The 14915-nt window shown below is 42.1% G+C and overlaps 1 protein-coding gene across 1 annotated transcript in view; it reads left to right on the top strand.

Moving 5' to 3' along the window:
* The window catches only part of LOC108401163 (collagen alpha-4(VI) chain-like), a 144386-nt gene that overhangs the window by 41551 nt on the left and 87920 nt on the right, over nucleotides 1–14915 (top strand). Inside the window, 4 exon segments of the mRNA XM_073222397.1 lie at nucleotides 1721–1765; nucleotides 4168–4221; nucleotides 7102–7164; nucleotides 7504–7718. Coding sequence (XP_073078498.1) covers nucleotides 1721–1765; nucleotides 4168–4221; nucleotides 7102–7164; nucleotides 7504–7718 — 377 coding nt within the window.

The following is a 14915-nucleotide window of genomic DNA, read 5'->3' as shown; positions in this document are numbered from 1 at the left end:
TAGTAAGTGGCAGGTCACTGCTGTTTTCTGTTCACCCAATTATGTGAGGAACTGCAAGGTGCACTTTTCTCCAAGTCACAGGCAAACAGGAGAGCTAGTATCAGAAAGGGATGTCCATTGTCGCTGGAGAAATCTCATTTTTATCTAAGAATTGCATTTTCTTGACATTAGGGAGCATATGGTTTACTCAGTGAAATAATGGTTTAAAAGTCTCATTCAAGCTCAGCCCTTTTTATTTCCTCCTATCATCAGGGGGCAGAGGATTTTCAGGAGAAAAGGTAGGTGATGTTTCTTACTCTTCTTAAACTTGGGAAACACAGTTCTGAGTCCACTTCCTTTCCTGTGCCAAGTGACTGGGGGCTTAAAACTTTCAGACAAAGGGGTATGTCAGAGGCCCTCAGCAGCCAAGCTGCCATGCTGATGAATGGCTACTTGTAAGGCACACATTTCAGGTTTAAGGCACGGATGTATATGATGATTTTCAAGTCTTGCTAATGCCATAACAACTGAGCCACCGTATTTATCACATGATAGTGTGGAAGTGTTGGTCCTGAATTCAAGGTGTGCTAGGGAGCGTCTGTTCAAAGTGGGAGTTGGATGGGAGAGGGATGCCAGGACGGGGTCGGTAGGAAAGGAGCTGGCACAGTAAGGGAATGCACTTTAGGTTCAGATTCAGAAGCAGATGATCCATACACACATTCATTCAAAAATATTTATTAGGTACCCCCTCTGGTCCCACATTATCCTAGGGAGTGGCTACAAAGTGATGGACAAGACACACAAGGGCCGATAGAGACTCTATTCTCACCACCTCCTGGTGCCACCGGTTCACCTGCGATGGCCTGTGGCAAATACGTCAAGTAATTTTAGTCTGAGAGTTTGGTATGCTTTTTTTCATGCACTAACTCAGCTGTACTTTGGCTAAAAAAAGAAAATGCCTGAAACTTGATTTCCTTATGAGGGCAGTAGGAGTAAATCAGCTATTGCACACATGCAAATGCAGTTTATTCTGCTTGCAAAATGCTGGGCTTTTTTCCCCCAAAAGATGCTTTACAGTAAATATATTAAGCATCATTTTGAGATAGCTGGCAAAGGAAAGGGCCCCTAAGATGAAAGTGATGGAATGTTCAATGCAATGCAGCTGTGCGGCTCATGGGGCTTGCTCTGACCATCTAATTGGTCTCAGTTTTCAGTTCTTTTCTTAAGGATTTTTAAAATTACAAATCTCCCCAAATGCACACATATGGATACACTCCCATTCAATTTCTCCTTAATCAGAGATCTTCCAAGTTTCCATCTGCAGATTAATTCAGACATATCAGTTTTTTTAAACTGAGCAAAGTCAATGATGAAAGGACTGTCCTTAGCCTGTGGGCAGCTAGCGGGAAGGGTTTGATACCCTCTGGGCAGCAGGTACTTGTTCCCAGCGCAGGATTTTAAAGGTAAGTTTTTCTATCCATTCAAAATGTGAGTTTCTTTTTTTCTTATCTTTTTTTTTGAATCACCTAAAACTTTCAGGAAAAACAGTATACCATGTTAGTGACTATTTCAGGAAGAAAATTATCATTGCTTTTTAATAACTGAATATATTATATGCTGTTACAGAAAGTCTAGATTCTAACATCTGAAACAATATGAACAAGAAAATTAACATCAAAGCAGTAACCAGGTCCATCTGGCCCTCTTGGGGCTGATGTGCCCAATTTCCTTTGCCCCACAGGGAAACCCCAGTGATGAAGGTATTGATGGTTTGGATGGAGAACAGGTACAGAAAGCTGCTCATTCTGTTTTTTCCTTCTATTACTTTGGCATTTATGTTCTCTATTTATACTTTTCATGATTGGTTTAGAAGTTCTAACATGCATACTCGACAGTGTCTAAAGTTAATCTCTATATATTTGTCCTTATCCCCAAAATATAAGGACCCTAGAAACTTAGGTCTAAGCAACTGCCTCCCATATAACATTTTACTGTCCAGTGTTTGGTTTCCATTTTTTTGTAAAATTTTACTAATTAGACATTGTTATTATTATTGTCTTATTAGTCAGTGTTTGTTTAGCTTTACCCTCATGTCTGTTACTTCCACTGATGCCTTCAAAAGAACATGGTTCTTTTGAAGATTGTTTCTTTTGCCTGAGGAACAGCTTTAATTTCATTTAGTGAAGTTCATAAACTCTGGGTTTTTATTTCTCTAAAAATCTCTTTATTTTACTCTTTTTCTTGAATTGTTCTTGGGCAAATAATTTCCCCCCCCACACTTTGAAAGTGTAATTTCACAGTCTTCTGGCTTCCATTGCCTTCTGTCTGTCATTATTTCTGCTAAGAAGTTGTACATCAAACTAATTGTTATTCCTTTGTCAGCAATCTTAAAAAATATTAGGTACCTTTAAAAATTTCCCTTTGTTTCTAGTTTTCTACAGTTTTAATATGATACCTTCTGGTGTGAATTTCTTTTTATTCATCTTGCTTGGAACTTGTTAGGCTTTTGAATCTGAACATTTGTGCCTTATATGAATTTTTAAAAAATCCTTAGAAAATTGTGCTTTGGAATTTTTATCTTTCTCATTTTCTCTGTTATCTCTTTATGGAAGTCTAGAAATTTGTGAGATCTTCTCATTCTATCCTTAATGCCTCTTTTTTTGTTGTTGATTTTTTAATTGAAGTATAGTTAATATGAAATATTATATTGGTTTCGAATATATATTATATACAACATAGTGATTCAACAGTTATCTGTATTATTGAATCTTCCCCTAACTAGAGTAGTTCCTATCTGTCAATATAAAAATATGTTACAGAACTATTGACTTTGTTCCCTACTCTGCACCTTCATACCAGTGACTAATTTATATTATAATTGAGATTTTGTGCTTCTTCATTCCCTTCATCTACTTCACCTGCCTACTCCAATGCCTTCCCCATGGTAACCACCAGTCACTTCTCAGTGTCTATGAGTCTACTGCTGTTTTGTTCATTTTGCTTTTTGTTTTGTTTTTAAATTCCACATGTAAGCAGAAATCATAAGATATTTGTCTTTCTCCATCTGGCTCATTTCATTTAACATAATACCCTCTAGGTCCATCCATGTTGTTATTTCTTTTTTATGGCTGAATAATATTCCATGTGGTGTATGTACCACATCTTCTTTATCCATTTATCTATTGATGGACACTGGTAATTTCCATATCTTGGCTATTGTAAATAATGAAGTGATAAATATACAGGAACAAATATCTATGAATCAGAGATTTTGTTTTCTTTAGGTAAACTCCTAGAGGTGGAATTCCTGGGTCATAGAGTATTTCTATTTTTAGTTCTTTGTATTCTCAATGCCCCTTCACCTCTCATATTTTCTACTTCTTTGTATTTTCATGCTGCATTCTGAATAATTTCTTTAGTTTCTAGTTCACTAATCCTTGTTACTTGTTTTTAATATGTCACTTAACTTTGGTTTGTTAATTTCAATTATACTAATTTTCACTTTGAAAAGTTGTATTTGAGTTTTTATCAAGTCTGCTTATTTTTTATAGTTGCTTGCTTTTTTACTCATTCTTCTTTTACTTATTTAGATGTGTTAAGTACACATATTTTATATTCTTGGTATGATAATTTCAATATCTATAGTCAGTGCAAGTATGATTTTGCTCTCTGCTGTCTATCTCTTCAGGCTTCTCCCGCATGTGTCTTGCTTGTGTTGTCACTTAATTGAAGCTCATTTTTTATTGAACTTTATCTCTGAGACATCATTAAGGTCTGAGTTGAAGTTGTTTGCTCTGTCACATACTTTGTGGCACTACCTCCTGGGGCAACTTTAAAATAAATGACCAGCTCGTGGTTTTTCATGCCACATTCAGCAAGATCAGCAGTCTTTAGGACAGTCCGTGGCTATGATTTCCCTGGACTCCTGCTTCCTCTTTATTCTGAACTCTAAGGATTGCTTTACCGGCTCATTAATAGATGTAAAATATTTTTATAAGTGGTATCTGGAATAAAAATTTTTTTTTTTCTAAGAGAAGATTATTCTGGGTATCTAGTCTGTCAAATAGTCAGAAATAAAATGGTAAAGAATCTTTCTACTCTTGGCTAGAATGTGAAATTACATTTAAAAATTTTTTTGAGTGACTAATATAACAAAGATATTTTGGGTGTTTCTTTTTCTTTTTCTAGGATAATCATGGAGTCCCAGGGTCATCTGGAGAAAAAGGACATGGGGGAAATCGGGTAAAGTATGAAAATATTCTTTTATATTTCTACTGCATAAACTGAACTCGATGGTCTATTTTTAAGTTCTGGGAAATAACAGAGTGGCATAAGGACTTGGGAGTTAAAGGCCGATAAATATTGGATGATTATGTGGAACCTTCACTTAAGGCCTGATTCTGCTGATAGTGAAATAAGCAATATACACCTAGTTATGTACCCTTCTGTGCTTCAGAACAGTTATCACCATTCCCTCACAAGCTTTGCAAGGCCCTATTGCTAACTATTTAGTCTTATATCCAAAGCCCTTCAACCACATCCTTCACTAGCTCAGTCAAGAAACGTCCTTTCAGTGAAACTGTACTACTCATTGTCCCCCAAGATTCCTTATGCATGTCCACCACTGTGTCTCAACTCATTCTGGTGCCCCACCCTGGAATGCCCCTTCCCGGCCTCCATCTGCAGTGCTTACTTGAATATCACTTTTTCTTCAGTTGTTTCCACCTCCTCTTTCCTCTTCATCATGCCCCCCTTGACCATGTCAGTCTATAGTGATCTTCCCCTTCTCTACATCTTTCCAGTTCGCATTATCTGTACTGTCTTGACAGTGACTGTGTTCCTTGGCATGCTCTTAACTCTGTTTCTTTGTAAGAGAAGACAGATAGCTTCCCTGACAGAACACACCTCCTGCAGCTCTCATGCCCATGGCAGACATGACTAACCAGTTACAGAGTCCAGCCGGAAGGGTCCACCTCCACACTACCATCAGCTATCTATTGATTGACTGAGTTAGATTAGGGGGGTGACCTTTATTTACTTATGTATTTTGGACCTGCCATGGAATTAGAGTAATGCTTGTCCCCCAAGGTATGGATTGATTTCCTGGTAAGTGAAACAGGGAATCACAAGAAGTGACTCTTTACTGAGGTTTAATTTTCAACATGTCATTTGTGGATCAGATTCTGAAGAAGGTGAAGGACACGACAGTTCTTAATACTGGAGAGCTCAGTTTCCATTGACTTTAATTAAATACAATAAATACCTGTCCAGTGCTTCCTACCTACAAAGCATTTGTCAGACATCAAGAAGGGCTCAGCAGTAAGTCACGGTTCCACCCAGCAAGGACCTGATCAGCTGGCAGGAGATAGAATTGTGCAGGAAGAGCTACAGTACAAGATGGGATGAAGTAAAGGGTTAAGCAGTGTTTCCTCCTCCAATCAATCGTCAGAATTCATTGCGCCTCTGTTGTAATCCAGGCATGATTCTAGAATGGGGAAGAAAACAGGTATGGATTCTGTATCTCAGAACTGGCCTCAGTGGGGAGAGACAGACATTGATGAGATAATCATGTAAATAACTGTAAAGTTACTGCTGAGATAAGTGCACGAAGGAAAGACAAATGATGGGGATCTGACCCAATCTGTACAGTGAAGAAGGCTTGTTGAGGGATTGGAGATGGGATGCAATTTAAATGGTGGTGGAGGTGGGAAGAGCCTGCGGCCATCTCCCATGTAAGGCCCTGAGCCATTTGAGGAGGCGCTCAAGGGCGGAGAGGACTCCGGGATCCCAGGGAGCCCGGGAAATTCAGACACTCTCACTCAGACCTGTGAGGGAGACACAGAGTATTTCAGCTCAGAAGAAGGACAGGCTTAGACCTCAAATAACTCAGTGGATTTGGACAAACAAAGATTCCGGTTCAACAGGAGTGGAGGGTGAGATAAAAGGCATAAAGACTGGAAGGAAAGATTGGCAGGGTAAGTTGGAGTCAATTTAATGCCATGTTTAGGGGTTTTATTTTTTCTACTGAGTGATCAGGTGCTAGTGGAAGTTTCTAGGCAAAGAAGACACATAGTCAGATCCTCAGGTTTGGTAGATTACTGTGTCTGAGTCAGAAAATGCAGGGAGTAGAATTTGAAAAAATCATAATAGGAACTGAATGCCAGGCTCTGTACTCAGCATTTTAATATATTATTCCATTTAATTTCCATAACATCCCTGTAGGATAGGTGTATCTGTTCCACAAATGATAAAATTGAGTCTTAGGGATGTTAAAGAGAGGTGCCTATCTAGTAAATTAAACAGCAGAATTGGAATTTAGAATTAACTCCCTTTTAACATTATAGCAGTCTAGGAAAGAGGTAAGGACGAGTATCAAGTTACACTCTGAGGCGGCTTCTTTTGGAGCCCGGAGGGCACTCATCCCCTCTATGTCTGATGGCCACATCTCAGGGGTCCTACCTCACTGTTCTCAGAGTGTGGTGTACACCCTCCAGAATCAGGCACATGACATCATTTAGGAAAGGTTCCCGGGATGGGGGCTCTTCCTGACTGCAGCTCTGCAGGAACTACTGCACAGAGGAAGTATCATTAATGGCAAGGTTAGGAGAAGGACCCGTTTGCTCATCATGCTGTAATGTCATGGCAAATTTTTTCACCTCTCTGGAGCAGTCAGGAGCTCTGGAAGCTCCTTTCAGTTGGTCTATTTTTCATGAGATCTTTCTCTGTTAATGCTGTCCATGTATGTGACCGTGAAAGCTGCCTTTTCCTTACATGTGTCTCTGTCTGGGAGCATCTGTGAGGAGCAGATTGATCAAGGGGTTTGATGCTAGGGAGGCCTGGGTGCACCCGGTTCCCTCCGCTTCTTCATGTACAAATAGGGTAATTCCCAAGTTGTGAGGGCTCAATGAGGTAATGCACACCTAGGGCTGGGCCTATGACAGATTTCCAGTAAAAGTATGTCTTTTCTGCATATCAGCCTCACCTCTCTGGCAGTGAATGGTTTAAAGTTCAAGCACTAAATTGCTCCCTTAATGTGATTTGCATTTTCCTGTTAATCATCTCTTCCTTTTAGGCAATAGGTGATTTTTTAAAAGTGACACATTTTTTTCTTTGTGATTTAAGGGCTTGACTGGGTCGCCCGGACCGCCTGGAGAGCGTGGGGAGCCTGGGCCCAGGGGAGACCCTGTGAGTGGCGGCTGAGGGGTTTCTGCTGCTTTAATCCGGGGCCTGTGAACTGTTTGCTTGGGCACAAAAGACAGAGAGAAATCAGTTATTAATGAAGCATTTGTTCAGCCTGTCCTTGTATTGCAACAAATAAGTGATTTTAGGGGAACCCATCTCACAGAACATTTGGGTTCTTAAAGAGTTTGGAATATTAATTACATCTAGTATTTGGTATTACTGAGCAGTCTCAGACAATTCAAAAGGTCCACTTTGGTGCTTTTCTTTTTTGAAAATCATACTTCCTTACTTTCTTTTCCTCTTTCCTCTCCCTTTGAGGTAAGCACCTTTTATTTTTCTCAGGGGCATCCTGGAATGGATAGTTACATCCAGGGCCTTAAGGGAGAAAAAGGAAGGCATGGCCATCAGGTAAGATGCCCTCTGTTCTTTTGGCAATACTGGGACACATGGGAAGGTGCTAACTGGTGCAGAGGCTTAGGCATTGGTTTGGATCAGCATAGAAAATCAGAGCGCAAACCTATGGGACCCCATTTCCATGCAGACAGGAGCTCTGAATGGTAATCCCCACTTAAGTCCTCATCCTTGCACATGGACTGTTTTCTGTACAAATCTTATCTTCCACAACATGAGTAATAAAATGACTTTACTTCTTTTGTTCTTGGTTTCTTTATCTCCAGAATGAAGGTATGAGACTCAGTGGTGCCTAAGATCTTTCCTGTTTTACAAGTCTCCAATTTTATAATATGTCTTGATTTAAAAGATGCTCCACGTCGTTATACTGATGGTTTGCTTTCCATCCCTGCCATGGTTGATTAACTTGAATTGGGTATTAGCTGTTTTTAAAGATAAGATCCTTGTTTAGTTCTGAAGACTAGAATTGTCCTGACAGAAGATATCACAAATAGGGAATTACCCTATTTGTACATCACTTGCTAACCTGACAGATGCTGACTTGTTGGAAGGCATTTTTAGACTTTTATGTCCTAGACATTAAAATGCATGACTGAAAGATGGCTAGCACAACCTCAGGGCCTCCGCACTCACATCTCATCATTCCCAGTCTCCAGGAATGAGGTCTACACAGCACAATGCTTACAACTATAGAGGAGCCTCTGTTTGTGTTGAACTTCAATTTGCTTCCTTTGACAAAACCTTAGGACATTGGTTCTCCCTGGATGGTGGCTTTTTCGCAAAATCCTGTTTGTGCCAAGGTCATTATTAGGTAACCTGGTGAGAAAACCATGGCTTGCTGCAGGAATTTCTCATCCTGTGGTTAGTTAGTTATTCTGGGCAAACTCCACTGTGAGAGCCCTTGAGCAGCCACTTAATCAGCTGTGGGATTGGGCTAAGAGAATGGCAGGGTAGCAGCCCTTAGCCCATCTGAGTCCCAGTCTCCTCATCTGCAAGGTTTCTGTGAGTTAGTGGTTGTCATGGGAAGAACAGTCACGATCCCTGTGTACACTGAGCATTTGCCCCACGGTTTGCTCATGGCTTTACAGCTGGGAAGGAACTCAGGCCTCCAGGCACACTGACATCACATCACCACAGCCAGGCTCACAGATCTCAGAGGTCTCCATCACTGACATTAGCTAGGGTTAACTCCGGACGTCAGATCTTGGAAACGATCTGCAAACCTCTGAGCCAGTGCCCTGTCATACTGCATTTATGTTCTCCATGATTTCTACTCCTACGCTGAGCTCAAAGAAGGATGGTAACTAAGTATTCTTTGAATAACTTGGATATTAGAAGCCGTTCCTACCAATTACGAAAGACTCCCCTGGTGGATGCTGAAATTCTAGCCTGTTAAGTGTTATTAGAATAGAGCTCTCTAGGCAGCAGTCTTTTCTTGGTTTGGGCTTGCTCCGTTATCTGAAAGTAGAGCGTTGCTGTGAAACTTTTCCTAAGCCCAAATGGCATAAGGCAAGGAGGCTTAATTTACGATTAATTTATACAGAAAGATTTTGAGCTTTCCCAGACCCTCAAAACAACCTCTCTTAGGTTTTTCTCATACGTTAGGACACATCTTGCTGATGCAGGCACAGCATAAACGGAGATAAAGTGCAGACGCTCCCTGACCCAAGTCAGAGCTCTGGCAGCCTGGCGCTGAGCTGCTGAGCTTGGTTCCTGGGACAGGTGCTGGGCAGGGCTGCCCTCGCTGTGACGGGGCACACTGCCTCTGCAGCGGTGCACTACAGCACAAATGCTCAACGCTATCTTCTCATAAAAGTGAAAATGCTGTTTGGATTTCTTTTGGTTAGCAAACACAGGTACTGATGTAAGTCTTTTGTAAAAGCTAAGTGGCCTAATGTCAACTTTGAAGGGGCTCACCTGTATTAGTTACGAGTTGGACCAAAGAGCAGACCTGATGTTGCAGTTTGAATGGAGAAAGTGCCCGGATGCAGCAGTCTTCCAAACCAAACCGAGAAACTTTTATTATGTACCTATTGGTATATGGTTATGATAACTGCTGTAGTTATAGTGTTGTAACTCTCTATTAGAAGCCTATACCCTGCTCGAGAAGGAATGGGAAACCAGTCATGCTTTCACACTTCTGAGGAGAATGAAAATAATCCAACTTTTTTTGAAGACAGGCAACATATATCAGTTAGGACTGCTGGTTTTTTAATATACAAGTGACAAAAGCCTGACTCTGTATTTAGCTACTAAATGTGTTCGATAATTCAGGGATGGGGATTTCAGGTGTGGTGTACTAGCTCAAAGAGGCCATCAAAACCTGGTGATGTCATCAGGGACTCTGCCCCTTTCTTTCCACCCAGCTCCTCAGCATGGTCCTTAGGCTTGGCAGCCTGAGCATTTTGTCTTCAGCTTTATATGACTGTCAGAAGGAAAGGGGCTTTCCTTCATCAGGGCATGCCCATCAGTATTGTCTTTATTGCTCATCTGGCTCATTGGCTGGGTGTTGTGTGCCCCACCCACTCTCACCCTGTTTTAACAGAGCCAGAGAAAGCAAGTTTCTGAAATCAGATTGTCCTGTTGGCCTAGACCTGTCATCAGTCCTCCTTTGGAGCTGGGCATGTTGTTACCCAAACAAAACTGAGATTTTCTTAGCAAGGAAGAGGGAGAGGGAGTGTCGCATAGCCGCCAACTGTGACTGCCGCGGCTTAAGGTGTGTGGTATGTCCTTTGCTCCATTCTTTCCAGTTCTAGAGATTTATCTGAAACTAATCATGGAGCAACACAGATTTATTTCCAAGGATGGTCAATGTAGTGATATTTAATCACTACAGCACTTAAATGTCCATTATATAAACAATGGCATGTCCACACAATAGAATATTATTAAGCCATGAAAAAAATTTACATCAAATGTCATGATGTAACATTAAGTGAAAAGACAAGAGTTAGAAAACTCTACTCAACAAGAGTCCAGAATGGTGGAATACATCTGCATCTATTCATCCTGGAAGGATAAACAGCCAGAAATGATGCATTTCTTTTCCTTAACCTCATTCTCTGGATTGTTGAAATATTCTATGATGAACCTATATTACATTTTACCTCAATTTTTCATTTCAAAAATATTTTAAGTCTATAGAAAAAGTTGTAGTTGTAAGAATAACACAATGAACACCAGTTGTTACCATTTAGCCATATTTTTTGTGTCTTTCTATACAAATACATAGCTAGAATGTGATATATTTTGCTGAACCATCTGAGGATTACTTGAAAGTATCATGAAATTTTGCCTTTGAACATCCAACAAGTATGTTTCAAAAACAAGGACATTCCCTGTATAAATAAGCATAATATAAGCATCATACTCAAGAAATGTAATCCTGATTCAAGATTACTTTCTGGTGTATAGTCCATTTTCAGGTTTACACACTTGCCCCAATGCCCTTTATGGCTGTTTTTATTGTTTTGAGATCTGATGAACGTCTATGCAGTACATTCACTTGTCCTGCCTCTTTGGATACTTGAATCAAAACCCTTGTCCAGTTATTTGTTGTTTCCACAACACTGACATTCCAGACCAGTTATTTTGCTAACCATCAATTAGATTGTTTCCTCATGACTACATCCAGGTTAATTATCTTTGCCAGGAGATACCTTCTCAGTCACCAGGAGGGACCCTGTGCAAATCTGTCTCACTATTGGTACATTAATTTGGTGCTTGATTAAGATGGTGTTCACCAGATTTATCCATTGTGAGCATACCTTTCCCTCATTTCTAATGATTAATCTTAATCTAATGATCTAATAATTAAGTAATCTGGGCAATGATACTCTGAGATTGTAAATTCCTTGTTTCCCAACAATCTTTAAGCCAATGGTTCCAGTAAAGTATTTCCTTATCTATGCTGACTGCAAAACACTTTTTGTTGTTGAAATGAGAACATGATAAACATTTTAAGAAAGAATTTTTATTATATTTAGACCAATTGTGAGTGCTTTATCTAAAACCTTCTCTTCCATACAAGTCCATTAGAAAGGAGCACTTATTACAGATATTTGGGAACACAGAAAAGTAAAATGTAGAAAAAAAAATCAATAGTTCCAGGAACCAAGAAAATCATCAGTTTACTGAAGTTTTCTCATGTGTTGATGGCAAACTTACTCTCCCTTAGAAAGTCAGATGAGGATCCCATGAGCTTATTAAAAATGTTCTAGTACAATATTTAAATGAGGAATCCTTGTTTTTTCTTTCTCCATAGTTTGATAAATTATTCTTTCACATAATTTAGCATACTTGAAAAGATTATTGCACATTTTTCTACTTTATAATCTTTTGATAATTTTTAATTGTTGCATATTATTTCAATAAGCATTTCTACCATGATTTAATCAACACTTCCCTCATATTGTGGAATGTTTGTTTTAGATTTTAATCTATGAGAAATCACAGTTGGGCAGGTGGAGCCAAGATAGCGGTGTGAGTAGGACAGTGGGAATCTCCTCCCAAAAACATACATATTTTTGAAAATACAACAAATACAACTATCCCTAAAAGAGAGACCAGAAGACACAGGACAACAGCCAGACTTCATCCACACCTACGAGAACCCAGTGCCTGGTGAAAAGGGTAAGATACAAGCCCTGGCCCGGCGAGACCTGAGCACCCCTCACCCCAGCTCCTGGCGGGAGGAGAGGAGTCGGAGCGGGGAGGGAGAGGGAGCCCAAGACTGCTAGCCATCCGCACCAGAGTGCAGACACACAGTGCATGCGTGGGGTGCTGGAAACTAGGGAAGCAGGACAGTAAGACCTGTGAGCGGGTCCTGAAGTCGGTGCCCTTGTGACAAAGAAAAGCGAGTGCTTTTTGAAAGTCTTAAAGGGGCAGGGACCCCACAGCTGTATGGAAGAATCCCAGGTCACAGTCCAGCAGCTGGAAATTCCAGGGAACTCCAGGTGCACTAACCCCCTGGGCAACAGCTCTGAGACCCCTCATGGAGGTAAACAGCCAAACAGCCCCCCATCCGTTATCCCTCCGTGGCCCTGCCATAGCAGAGCAGAAGCCTGAGGCTGGCCACGCCCATAGCAAGGGAGCTTCCTTCATACCGGCCAGACAAGATACAGAGACCCAATCTACATGCAATTGCAAAATACTTTTTGTTGTTGAAATGAGAACATGACAAACAAGCCACTAGGGGTGACAGTTGTCCCAGTAAAGTAAGGACAGGAGCCAAGTGGAAAGAGTCTTGACTCTCCCAGCTGACAGACAAGTCAATAGCACTCCACTGCACCTATCAACATGAAAAGGCAAAAAAATGTGATCCAGACAAGATTAACCCCAGTGGGATTTGGGCTTTCTTCACTCTAACCGCCTTACTGCCATAGCCATAGCCGTCTATCACAGCAGGAGTCCCGGGAAAATGCTCAGAGTTGCCATGAATCAGAGAACACTCAGCTCCTGTGTCCACCAGCGCCAGGACACGTTGTGCATTCACAGGGGACCAATGAATTGCTAATTCTACATGTGGCTTCTGGTCCCCATCAGGTCCCCCAAGGTGGGGGCCTTGACCCTCTCCTCAGTCAGACTGCAGTGCCCTTTGGGGGATAGGGCGTTTACCCCCAAAGGAGTATACTGTGTACATTTCTCTAATCCCTGAATATATTTTGGGGGTAGATATCCTGTGGCGGTGATGGCCCAGGTGAATCCTGAGTCCTGTCCCCAGGAAGTGTTGCAGGGACACAGGCCAGGCATGAGGCCTTGACTCTGGCTTCCATGTCCTGGACCTCAGGGGCTTGAACTGCTGCTCTGGCTTTAATTGGTACCACAGTTCTAACAAGATCCTATTGGGCTGCCCATCAAGTTTTTCTTTCACTACCCCCTCCTTTATCAAATCAACCCACATCTGGATCCTCAAGACCTTCATGGAGCCCTTTGCATCCTTCTTTTCAGTTGTAGCCTGTAATTCCTTTTGTGCTCTTATTGTTTCAACCTCCCTCAGATCTGCTCAAGTGTAAGTAGCCTCCCTTATGGGTTGCCCTACGTATGGGGCAAGAATAGTCACTAGGAACCCAAAAAGAGATGGGGGAGCTGTGTGGAGCACCATATTTCTCATTCGTATTGTAAACAACTCCTTTTTGGGGTCCTGGGGGGGACCATATTATAGATGATATTTTTCATGCCCAGCTCCTGTAACACCTGTTGGAGCTCTGCATACATTTTCCCGCTAGTGGGTAAGTACTGTAAATCACCCTGGTTAGGCCAAACTGCCCTGATGACTGCTGTCACCCAATCCAAAAGCACCCCATTCCCTGAGGTGTAATGGGCTCTTTGCAACCACTGCTGGAGAGAAGGGTGAGTCATCAGGGAAGCCAGGCTACCCATTTCAGAACCTGACATAACACTGTTTTCTACCCCATATTCCAATGATGCAAAAGCCTTACAGGCAGAGGTTCCAACAGCCTCTGCCGAAACCAGATGCTCACGTCCACCAGCTCATCCTGGGTATAGGGGCAGAGCACTGAGCGCTCCACAACCTGGGGAGGGGGCGCCCCCTACCCCTGCAGAGCCCGCACTTGTTGCATTTTAATTTTCTTAATTACAACAGGGAGAGCCTTTAATACGGGAGGGGCTGGTGCCTCAGGTAGTGGCCTTGGCAACAGTTTGGCCCTTGGCTCCACCCCCTTGTCCTCTCCTGACATCTCCTCTCCCACATCCTAGGCTGAAGGCCAGCTCTTTCCTGCCCCTCCCCCACAGCCTCCTGCAACGTGGTTTTTTCAGGTGGTTCATCCCTCCCTGCTGCTAAGGAATATTCCAGGTGCATGATCTGTCTTCTCAATAACTTGTCTCTCTTTCTTAAGGGCATCCCGTAGGTTATTGCTCCCTCCTCCAAGCAATGCTGAAGTTTGTCCCCCTCCTACTGAAGTGTATCTCTCTCCTTGATAACCCTTTCTACCATCTCAAGAAACAGACATCCCACAATGCCGGCTGCTACACGGCCATGCACGGCCTCTCAGCAGTCTTCTATCTCACTGAGGACTACTTCCACAGCTTCTGGTGTCTCCACTCTTCCCCACTTCTGGGAAAGGCCCCACCCATCTAGGAGGTGCTTTGCCCTAGACCAATTTCCCACTAGGGGCTCCCCAAGTGGAAGCCTCAGAGATAGGGGGCTCTCTGGTGAAGCTGCACCCTGCCTCCCAGGTGAAGCAGGCACTGGGGCCTCCCCACCATTCACAGGGTTTTCCAAGTATCTCCCCACCATCTCTAGGGGCAGGCCACCTAAGCATCACACTTAATGAAGACAGGTTTTTGGTTCAGAGTTCCTGCTGACAAGTATAACTCAGAGG

Source organism: Manis javanica, chromosome 15 (assembly GCF_040802235.1).
Source record: "Manis javanica isolate MJ-LG chromosome 15, MJ_LKY, whole genome shotgun sequence".
Taxonomy (NCBI): domain Eukaryota; kingdom Metazoa; phylum Chordata; class Mammalia; order Pholidota; family Manidae; genus Manis; species Manis javanica.
Note: the sequence above shows the minus strand (reverse complement) of the source record. Positions and strands in the feature narration are given on the sequence as shown.